We start from the raw sequence: 12,423 nt of genomic DNA on the forward strand, positions 1-12,423 counted from the left end.
TGGGGAATAACAATGGAGGTGGTGAAATGCAATTAGTGTTTGACCTAACACTGAAGAATCTTTCTTGCATGTATCCTCTCTAGCCAATATATTGGCTGAGGCTTTGGGCTATTTTTAGAAATGTTGAAGAAGCTTCTTTTCTTTTGCAGTGCCTCTCTTCTGCTGCTTCTGCTGTAATAAAGGATTACAGTGCTCTTGATTTAAAATGTCTTTTGCACTTCCAAGGGTAAAGTTATAGTCCTAACACTAACATATTTTTGTTATTAAATTCTTTGAACAGTGAGTAGCAGATTTGTAATTTTTGTGTATTTCAATGAACAGTGACAATTAAGCTGTAAAGTAGCAGAGATAGCAGTGTAAATTCTTTGGTTTATTTTCATCATAAAAATTGTGTTGTAAAGGAAAATGGGAGGTTAGGATTATGGAGAAAGATCCTATGGTCATCTTTTTCTCATTTGTTTTAAACATTAAACACAAATATTGTATGTAAATTTTTTTTGTTTTATTACCCTGCTGAGAACCCAGTGCTGTAAATCTAATTAGTATTAACATATATGTAACAGTCTGTCTCTACCAGAACTTAGCATCTGCATTTTGTTAAATGAATACATATATATATATATATATATATATATATATATATATATATAATTGAAATCATGTTGACTATGTTATATTTCTGCACACAAATCAGGTACTTTGTGGGATATGATATGGATTCTTTGAGACTTAATATTCATGAATACTTACAGTAGATTTTATTAATGACAGAAAACCTTAATTACTTTGCTGAAGCAGTTAAAGTTCTTTAACCATCATTAAAACTTCTCAGTCAACTACATATCAAAACAGTTGAAGTTAGATAATTATTTAAATAGCTGCTAGGAATCTTAATTTTGCAGAAGTGACATAGACAATTACTTTAAAGTTTTATGTAGATCAAAGAATGAACTATTACAAAAAGACAGTAAGGAAAATAATCATGCTTGTTTCTTTGAAAAAGCTTGTAGCTTTGAATGAGGACATCACAACTTATTTGAGGTACAGGTAAGAAACAGTGAAACGGTGCCTGAACAGCATTTTTGAAGAGGTATTTTTCCATAATCAAAATTCTAAATTTAGAATGGCCTTCATAAACAGTGCAGTTCTGGCTGAAAAAAAAATAAAAATAAAAAAAAAATCCCTAATGCTAAATAAGTGAAGACAGCACGCTTTTTAGATAAGCTGTAAAGCGCTGTGAGGACAGAAGGGACATCCCAGAGCTGGGATGTGCCAGTCAGGCTGAACAGAAAACCGAGCTGAGGTCAAGGTGCAGCTGGGGCAGGAATCATGGGCAGGCACGCGGTGGAGCAGCCAGGATGCTGGGAATCCTTGGCAAGGGGCATATTCCTGTTAATTTCCTTTCACTGTGCTGAATTCAGCTGGAGACCAGAGCAATTGCTTTGTAATTCATGTGTGAGACTTCTGAGATATTCTAAAGCAGAAGGCACACACAATAAGTCTTAAATGATAAAATAGGTGTCAGAGTGAAGCAGATTGCAGGTAACATTATCAAGCCCTCCAGAAGTCAGGCTTGTGCACCTTTATTACTGAATAATCACTAACTTAGCCTATGGAAGATAGCATATCAAAACCATTTGTCATGCTGTTCTGCAAATAAATGATGCAGTGTGCCAGCCACAGTACCCAGGTGTGGCTTCTCTAAACTTATCTATGCAAACTTGCATATCTTAACAGCAAACAGTGCTGTTACATATTCAGCAGCTTGCTGAAACTGCCTTATTCCTGGTGGATTTCTTAATTACCATAGTTTAATGTTATTTTAAATTGTATCTCTTGAAAAGAATGAGGAAGGAAAAATGTAACTAACTTACTAGAATAACTGAAATAGTTTCCCATTAAATAAGATGTTGTTGGCTTGAGTTTCACGATTAGAAGCAGAGTGAAGAATCAGTACTCAACATTTTTGATTCACAGGCATGGGGAAAGGTTACTTTGCTTATTGAGACTGATAATGACAAAAGGGGACAATACTGTGGGAACTATTGCTGTAAAAGGATATTCAGACCGTTGTCAGTCCTGGAGGATTTTGATTGTATAATGTCTAAGCAATGTTGTGAAACACACAATATTTGAAGCGCAGACATCAATTAAGTTTTAATTATATCTGGAAATGTTCTTCAAGCTAAGAAAAATATTCCTATCCATCTTCTTCATTAAAAATTGGTCAAAGCCTGGATTGGAATTTGTCTGCTTGTGGGAGGTGGTTTTTTTTGCTTGGGGTTTTTCCCCTTCTTTCCTTCACTTATTAAACCATCATTGTCTTGATCCATGAGATTTCTTGCCTTTGCTCTTTCCTTACACAGTTCATAAAGATTTGCTTTAATTTCATTCTGTATGCACTGATTGTAATTGTAATTTTTTTTTGTTTGTATAACAAAACATTGCAGTATAAGTTAATGGCCAGGAATTATTTGATGCAGTGCCTGTAATTTCCTGTGGTTTAACTTTTTAGGAAGTCTTGCAAATTTTATTTTGATTTTTCTGAGTTAACACTGTTGGAAGCTAACTGGAATACAATATTCCTTGAAATTCTTTGCTCCCAATCCACTTTCCACAACACAGATTGCTTTGGCAATTATTTACCATGTACTTCAGTAGCACTTCCAGCCTATAGTGAACACCCATGGATAATCTGTGTTTTGCAAATTAATCCTATGAATCAGGAGGCATCAGTAAAAATGGGTTGAATACCAAGCAAATAGACTTTTATATAAATTACGTGGTGACTGTTACCAGTATTGGCTGAATAGTTTGCTTCATGAGCATTACTCAGTCAGCCATCATGATGATTGAATGACTTACTTGAATAACTTACCTTATTTAATAAGAAGTGTCAGTGTGTGTCTCATTTTTTAATTATTAAAAACATTTTTCAGAGAGAATTAGCTCACTAGATGGCCATTAATCCAGTCAGGTGAGCTAAATTATTACTCTCTTCACATTTTGATTCAGGAATATTGAGATTTTGAAAAAAGAAAGTCATTCATTTCAACAAGAAATCCTCCCCCAGATTGTCAAGGACTTTCAGAATGTGATCTGGTCTTCTTAAATTGCGTGTGAAATAAGCCCAGATATGCATCACAGGAACCTGAATTCTTGACTACTTAAGTTTATATCAGATATATCTTCTTAACAGAGATTCTCTTTTGTAGTTCTGTTCTAGTCATAGTACAGATTTGATACCTTCATCTTTAGACTTTAGACCAGAGCTAGTATTGAAATTATTCCAAATTTGATACAATAAACCGCATTGTCTTAAAAATAGGAAGAAGAGTTGCTCTGATTTGAGAAATTTTGGCCTGCTTTTGAGGCAAGTAAATACTGCTTGTAAATCAAATATTCTATCATAATTCTATGGTCATATGTGGATGACCTTTGGTAGTCTCTCTTCCTCCTCTCCACCATTCCAGAAAAGTCTGAAACTGCAATGATTTGTGTTTTCCTTTGCTGTGACATGTCTGGCCTGGAAACCCAAAGCAGCAGCTTCGAGGCATTTGCATGAATTTTGAAGATGATAGACTTACTCTTTCTGCAGTTTTCATATTGGTTAGAATAATCATTGAAATTAAGCTTTACAGACTTATTCCAAAAAAATATGGCTTGAGTAACTAATATTGGGCCCTTGGAAATAAAGTATTGTAGTGAAATAGACATTTACTGAAAAATACTTAAATCTAGGTTGCCTTGAAAATTACTGATTTCTGGGTGGTTCTAATGCTAAAAAAAGAACCACAAGTTATGTTGACAATTACAGTAACTTTTCCATGTGTATGACAATCGTTTCCCCTTTAGCAGGAAATGCTGAGATTACATGACATAGTAGCAATTTTTTTCACCAAATGCATACGTAAATGCACAATTTTTTTCTCCATGATTGTTTCCAGTAGTTTTGGATGATGGCACATGATTTACAATAGGTGAACTATTATATCATATATGATATAATAGTTATATATTATAACATCATATTTCGAGATGAGATATCAGAGTGGAGTTGCAATGTCTCCTGCTAGAGAAAACATTCTGTTGCTGACACATCAACAGAGTAAGCAGCTTTTTTCAAGAAGTCAAGCCATAACCCTTTTTTTTACTGGACACACAATCCAGGATATTTCTGTGGCAAACAGGAAATTAATAAAAGGTTATTACTACCCAGAATTCTGTATCTATTGTTTTATGCTGATAATAAGAGAAGTTGAGAGATGGCATAGCCCACTGTTTTTGTTTAAATCCCACTATTACTAATACTATAGACTGACAAGTCACAATATGCATGGATTTCATGAACAAACATTATTTTTTTTTAGTAACTTGCTACTCAGTTTAAGTCACTGTCTGGAACACCTTTCAGATCTTTTTCTGACCTTGAAATAATCCATGCAACTTGCACACAATGAATATGACCCTGAGGTTAAATTACCTTTAAACTAAATTTTTCACCCGCTTTATTAAAGAAAAATAAACTATTTCATTTAGTACTGAAGTTAATAAAATAATGAGCTAACTTTGGAAAGCCACTTACTTCTCTTAAATGACAGCTTTATCTTTGGACATAAGACACTGATGCTGGTTCATGTCACACCTGCTTTTGCTGGCTGTTATCTTTACAGAGTTACTAGTTCATTTCACATTATTAAATAAGCTTGAGAATAAAGATGAGTTAATCTGCCTTTTTTGCACAGAATAAAATTCAATTTAAATTAGATTTTGATTTTAGTAGCGTGGTAATAAAAATTTTGAGATTCTATGCATGCATGGTGAAATATCTACTGAGTTCTCATTTACTAATCTTACTGGAATAAGGCGAGTCATTCAGCAGACACCATGTAAAATCAGTACTGTCAATTTTCAAGTAGAGGTTTCTTTAAAAATACACAGCAAAAACCCCTCATCTATTCTTTCAACATTGGTGCAGAAAAGTATAATTGGGTTACCAAAATGCTGGTTAAAACTACAATTAGAGATTCATATGATGAATTTAGGAGCTGTAAGTGTATGCAGTATATCTGTGAAATAATGTAAATGGTCTATAAGTGCACAGCAGAGAACAAAGCCTGAGCCAAAGAGTTTATTGTTTAATGTTCTGAAACTTCTTTTTGTTGAATATCTGCATTATAAATTCAAAACTGCTTGCAATGATACTCCTTAAATATAATTTATCACTGAACAGGGTAGCAATTAGAATGGTAGGGAGAAGCATATGAAAGATAACAAAGATAAACATAATAGATTCAAACTTTTTCAGTGGCAAGTATAAAACTGATGTAACAAAACTTAGTAAAGTCAAAGAAATGTTCCATCATGCTGTTTTCCCCCTCTTCTGTATGTTGCTGTAAATATGGGATGACTCCACAGAAAGTTGGAGGTGGAGAAGGGTCACTGCTGATCATCTCTGTGGCTTTTGTAGTGCTTTGCCTGGACTGTAATTAAATGACAGAATGCAATAAATAACAAGACAAATATACACACTGCCATGGAGATGGTTGATAGCATTTATGGTGTGTGAAAATCTGCCCCAATTTGTGTGGGTATTGTGTTACCTCTCTACAGGCAAAATGTGGTTGTGATACTGACATAGGCAGCAGCAGAGCAGGAGCAGAGAGCTCACACTGGAATGGGCAAATGGGCCACAAATGCAGCTGTGGCAGAAGCTGGGCTGCCAGCTGAGGGAGGGGCTCATGAGCTTTGGGGGCTGACTCAAAGGTTGACTGTAGCACTGTTTTCCAGAGCAATTTGAGAGCATACCAGCCTTTCTGACCTTGTGTTTCCTCAGATGAAGAGTGACACTGGTGTTTGGTGTAATGTTGCTATCTAAAATTGATTGTCCTAAGGATTAAGTTAGTTTTAAATGGGAGATGAATTCCATGAAGTACAGCTCCTGCTGTAATGATAAAACTGTGACTGGAAGCAGCAGAGAAAGGTGACCCTATGAGCTGTGTCCCTGTAGTTCAACACAGCAGGAGAGCACCAAAAACCTGCTCTGGAGCCACAGCCAGCGCTGCTGTGTGAATGCACTGCTGTGTCCTGGGGAAGGGCAGACCCTGGGAATTTGGAAATACCACTCATTTCATGTGGCTCCCCTGCTATGACACTGCAAAGTCAGAGAGTCTGTTATGTGCTGTGTACTATGTTCATGCTCTGTGCTCTGTATAAAAGTCAAATTTCACTTGTATGAATATATCTTTAATAGACTTATACATGCCATATTTTCACTCAGCATTCCTCTATTAGTTTTATCTCAGAAGGAGAAAAAAAGACCCAAACATAAAACCTGGGATTTTCAGTCACTAAGTGTGAGGGAATTGATGACAGTCTGCCTAAAGTGGGCATGCAATGCTTTGTCCTTTTGTACTGTACAGAGTGGGACATAATGACACATCATTTGAGATTTTATAATGTCTTACGGGTTTGTAATATTTCTGTTGTTAGTTTGTAGTTTTGGTTTTTTTTTAAAGAAAAGGAGAAGAGAAAACTAAAACCCAGGAATATACCCTTTCCCAGATGTAATGACAGGAAAGTGCTAGAGACTTGGAATAAAGACCTGCTTTCAAAAATTAAAGTGATACATTATGAAAGAAAAATGATTGTAAGAGCTGCAAAAATTACACGTGAGTTTTTAACAGCCAAAATTCTGTTTCAGGACACAAACAAAGCATGGGAGGTAGACAGCAGTATACCCCAATATTCATAGAAATAAAAGTCCTGAAGCAAGGGTAGGTGGGATGTGTAGTAAGAATAAGGACCATGTACTCAGGAAGAATCAAGTATTCAAGCATTACAAGACATGACATGGAAACATATGTTCCATTCCTAGAGACCAGTTATAAACAGAGAACAAATGAAGAGTGTCATTTTCAATCCACATAAATATGCCTCAAACTAGAGATTCCAACGTGAAGTTTCAATTCTCTTGTGCATACTCTAAATCCCTTTCTCTTAGTTTTGTTCATTGTTTTAATGTGAAATTCCCACCATTTGATAATATCATTGTTATAGACAGAGCTGCAAAGTGAATCCTGTGCAATAAATTTATGTTGTAGTATGGGATAGTCACCTTTGAAAGACATATTGAGCTCTTTGGAAAACATACAGATCTCTGAACTTTTAAATAAAAAAGGAATTTTAGACTAGCCAGGGAAGGTAAATTTCTCATGTTTGTTATGCCTGGTCCTGAATAAAGCTGAATGTGATTTCAGTTCTCTGTTCCAGGAGTGCAATTCTCATTCTGTGTTATTCCAGTGCATTACATGGAAAAGGACAAATATCTTTTGAAATCAATGCTGCATCTTAAATCACTGACGAATTTTCAAGGTATTTGATAATTGATTTTTTTTTTGCTTTCTCTGTTCATTATTTTCAGACACAATCAATGCAGTGGACATATGTAATCAATGGACTTCCTCCACAGACTGTACCACCTACAATGGCAGCAAAAGTAGTTTGCACCAGCAGCTACATGGGATCATCCACAGTCCGACAGCGCAATTTTATACGTGAAAATCTGAAACTTATAACCACTGGGGCATCCTCACCAATCAAAGGAGCACCTTTGGTCCTTAGGAATAAACAGAGAATGTTATAATCTGTTAGTTTTTTGGTGAGAGAACAAATAAATTGTGCAGAAAAAAAGAAAATATGGTTTGTTAAACTTTTTTAAGCAGATATGGTATGCATGGATTGCATATTCTATATGGAAGATTCAGAGCACCTGAGCCCTAGTAACACTCCAATTTTTTTTTTATAAGAGATTTTGGATGCCTAACTATTTATGTCATACAGATGTCAGCAATTTCAGAGAAAAAACTTGGAGTTTAAAAAAAATAGATCTGAATATTGGGTTGCTCAAACTAATGCTTTGCTTTCTAAAGGATGTTGGTTTAATAAGGCTCTAATAGGAAGCTTCAGTAAACATTCCATGTGATGTTCATGCAAACCAAGCAAGAAAAAACAATCCCTCTTCTCTTCCACAAGAAAATCCTTACCTTTTCTTGCTTTGGCAAATTTCATTAATTAGGACATCTTTGCTATGTATAAAATAACAATCTTGATTTATTCATCCCATAACATTTCAAATCTTTGACAATTATACATAGCCTGGAAGTGAAATAAAATGTCCTGCTTCAGTAATTTTATGCCAGGTATATTTTATAGAGTGCTTTAGAATATTAACATATAGAGGGCTATGAGAAGTTCAGTGAGGAATGAAGACAGATTTTTCTTTTTTTTTGAATAAACAAATCAGAGGTGCTTGTATGTTTTTATTTCCGTTCTTTAGATGGGAATTCAGGCTCTGTTCTTGATAAAATATGAAAAATTAGATCTATGCAGACATGCTTTGTAAGATCATTGGGTGGGTAACTCCTGACTTCTTTCTTCATTGAGATTATTTTTCCTGATTTTACGAACAGAACATAAATTGTATTTGTGCCTTTATTTTGATGGCAAAATGTACTTTGACAAAAAGATGGCTTGGCATAGATTAAGTGCCTTCTTGGCTCCAATACAGAATGAGCATCACTGCTCAGGAATGGGGAGCCTGAGCACAACCTATGTAGGTCAGTGCAAATGAGCACCAATAAAACCCTTTTACTGCAATGTGCTTGAGAATTTTGTTTATGCCACACATTTTTAGAGAAGCTATTACAGAAAATGTTGGGAACACATAAAACAGCAATGCTACTGTTTAATACCTCCTTCTAAATGCAGGGTGTCCCATTTTGGTCAGAAAGCAGGTAATCTGAAGTGAGAATAAAATCAGCTTTATAAATTCAGTGCACAATGCTGGAAAGATACTGTCTATACTGATATCTCCAGAAGACATTGAGAAAGAAGCTGTTGCAATATTTATCTTAAATGCTGCTGAGACCACAAATGGAGCTGGATTTCATAGGAAGGCTCTATCTGCATATATAAATGAAACAAGTGTTTCTCTGCCCATAAGAAATCAGAATTTATGGATCAGCAATGGTTTCACAACTAATGATCAGTGTACAGGAAATATTTCATTGACATCTTTTTGTAAAAGCTTTTTTATCGTTGTTTCACTCCCTTAAAGTTATGCTTTCCTATTTAAAATTGCACTTTTTTGCAAGATGCACAAAATTTTGTAATTTTCCCAGAAATGGATTAGCAGGTGGCATAGAGGTGAATCACTTAAAAATTACATGGTGCTCACTCCAGAAATTTTATGCCCAATTTACTTGCCTGCACTTGCTGCTATATGTACTAGATTTCAAATTCTGTCATACATCTAAACGTCCATGGGAAAATGTGCAATAAAATACTACCAGAGGGGTGTTTTCAAAGGAACCATTTCTATTATCTATTTTAAAAGGGATGAATGCATAATCTGTGCTTACAGGACAAAATTATGTGGGTTTTTTTCAATGTGTACAAGGTCACTTCTGAGCTATGCAAGATATGCCATTGTCAGCTGAATTTGGACTTAATATAAAAAATGTATTTTTCTAATTTCTTACAGTTTAAACATAACTAAACATATTTCTTCTGATATTAAGAATACACATGCAAAGATGATTTAAAGAAAGACCATTTTAGCTGTGTGGTTGTAACATACAACAGTGTTTTACAGAATATCTGCACGCATTTATGGATTACAGTGACTATATAAACTGTTAAAAATATATTCATTTTTGCTTCTTAGCTTGATAATTTGCCCTTCCATCACTGAGGTGACTGTATTATTTGTGATGCAAGGACTAATTCCAAGTATATCTCTTAAAAAACAGTTTCTAAGCAGGAGCATTGGAAAATTTCCAGAATAATAACTTGTAGTCATTACTTGCTTCCTCCTTTTTACTAGCGTTACTGATCCATTTTGAAAATAGTAGTGTTTCAACTCCTGGAAGGAAAGGTCTGACATGGGAAAAGACTACAAAATGCTGGGGTTTTTTAGTTAAAGATTTCACTTCAAAGCTTTTGTACCCACCATTAAATGTGAGCTTCAGAAGAGCTGGGCAAGTTGCTCACCATCACTCTGCACCCTAAAAATGTAAAATACAGAGGAATTCAGCTGTTGGAGACAGAGCTATACACAATTGTTGCAGTCAGGGATCAGGTCTGGAAAAAAGCAACCCAAATCACTTAGCTTTGAATTAATTCTAAATTACTATTCTTTATCATAATCTTGAAAGGCAGTGGGAGAGAATGAACACAGACTCGAGTTATGGCTTTTGAAGAAGCCCTCACAATGATTTCTGTGCCTTCATGCCACTATCAGAACAGCCACTATCAGAATGTGGTTGGAAAAAAACCCCAAAACTTTGTCTTTCCACATTAGAATACCCATCAGGATCCCTTTCTTCTGAAAAGGATGAAAAAATGAGTTTTTCCCTTCACATTAATTTGTGTAGGCATAGCAGAATCTCAGGGAAATGAGGAGGTACTGGTTATTACTGTAAGTAATAGCTCCTAATTTCTCAATGCTAGTATCTATTAGTGATCTCAAATCACTTCTACTGACCCCAGTTATATGTTTTGATTTACAGAAATACCTAATTCATAAAACACAAGAAGTTTTTCAAAGCCAATATGGCATTTATGGCCAAATGTTTTAATCATAGTGTTCCATACCACAAATGAGTCAGCTGTGCATTGCTTGTTAGTGGCTTAGCAGAAATGCTGATTGTCTAACCAGTGTAACCACCATGTGTTTATTTATATTTCTTCCTCCCTTCTCTCTCTATGCCTCACTGTAATGATCCCTCTATCAGAGTAATTAAAACAAGGACTAAAACCTTATCAGGCAACATTATTGTGTAACACAGAACTTGTTACTTTGGGAATGAGGTCTACATTTAAATTTGTTAAAATACAGTGGAGCTTTTGCAGGTGTTGAGCTCCTGGTTTTATGTGACACATCCAGTAGTGGGGACAATCTGCCCTGGGGGGCTGCAGGATTGTACAGTCAGAGCAATGGCTACAAAGCAATCTGATTGTTGGATGTTTGGCTGAGCTTTATTTGGCACTCAGGAGAATGACACAACCTGGAGATGTCATTAGGATGCCTGCCATTAGCAGCTCAGCCTGGAGAGGGTTTTGCACAGATTTCAGTGATGCTTGTTCTACTCATGTCTGGCTCACCGTGGTATCAATGACACTCGAAGGCTGTTTTGTACCTGATCTCTCTCACAAGATACAAAAAGGTTTGGAAGTATCAAATCTGCCCATCAAAAATAATAGGAGCCAAACATTAAATCCTGTGCCAATGCAGGTTTTGTCTGAGTCAGGAGAATGGGGAGATAAAGGCTGCTGTAAGTACAGGAGGTAATCATGATCAGGTAAAGAGCCCACAGGGGCACGGTGCCCTATCCATTCCTGCCCCAAGGAAAGGGATTCTTTCGATGCAGCTCTTTGGGACTGAAGCCAGACTAGCAGAGGACAAAATGCTGAACCAACAATGCTCTTACTTTGCTGAAATACCACAGCAGCAGCAGCCAAATCTGAGCATGCTCTTTATTCCTCTTTTATCACAAATCCAAACTACCAGAAGAAATAGAAAGTTCTGACTCACCCTGCACATAGCAAACATTGGGGGAAAAATGTCTGTATATTAATAGATATTCCTAGGAGGAAGGCTTAATATTTAGAACAAGAGAGAAAATTCCTGGCTTTGCCTTACTATTTATTTGCTTGTGAGGCATTTCATAATTTTATTTCTCCCTGCAGCGACTGCTCATTCTAAAATAAATGACTGAACAGTGCTTTACTGCTGACACAGATCACACTTTGTTGCTAATGGAATGTTAACTGCTTTTTAAGTAACTCTGAATAAACCTACTGATCCATAGAAGATTCATCTAAAAAGGAATCCAATTCATCTACCAGCTTTTCTGCTTCCACTGTCATCAAACATTTTTCTGCAGTTTACTGCAGTTATTGTAATATTGGTAGTGTCAGATTTCCTGTTGTCGGATATTTTAGATTTTGAGACCATGACATGATGGAGGTGTGGTGAAGTCCTGGCAGGAATTGATGCCAAGGTCACTGCACAGAAATGTGTCTAAAAATCACTGCTTGGTGGCTAGGGAAATAAAGAGGTGGGGCAAGGAAAATCTTTAACCTTTTATCTCCCTCATTATTCCATGATTAACATCCTTTCTGCAAAGTACCCATCTTTTCCTGGTAAAAAAATTAAATAAACCTGTCAGTGGAAAGCCTGGAAACTCACTGCTCATGCCACCATGGTAGTTCACAGCAGGTGCCAACAAACCAGTCTGGCACAAGCCTTAAGTGACAAAATCAGAGGTATCAAGAAGTCTGAGGCAACAAAGTAAAATCCTTCCACTTATTATATGGATGGTGTTGATGTTCAGCAGATGAGATCCAATTTACCAATCT

General features: G+C 36.0%; 1 protein-coding gene across 1 annotated transcript in view; it reads left to right on the top strand.

The window, feature by feature from the left end:
- CFAP47 (cilia and flagella associated protein 47) overlaps window positions 1–7,645 on the top strand; it is a 262,195-nt gene extending 254,550 nt beyond the window's left edge. The window contains 1 exon segment of the mRNA XM_058829276.1: window positions 7,424–7,645. Within this exon segment, the coding sequence (XP_058685259.1) occupies window positions 7,424–7,645 (222 nt within the window).
- Window positions 7,646–12,423: the final 4,778 nt, after the last annotated feature.

This window comes from Poecile atricapillus, chromosome 1, assembly GCF_030490865.1.
Source record: "Poecile atricapillus isolate bPoeAtr1 chromosome 1, bPoeAtr1.hap1, whole genome shotgun sequence".
In the NCBI taxonomy this organism is placed as follows: Eukaryota; Metazoa; Chordata; class Aves; order Passeriformes; family Paridae; genus Poecile; species Poecile atricapillus.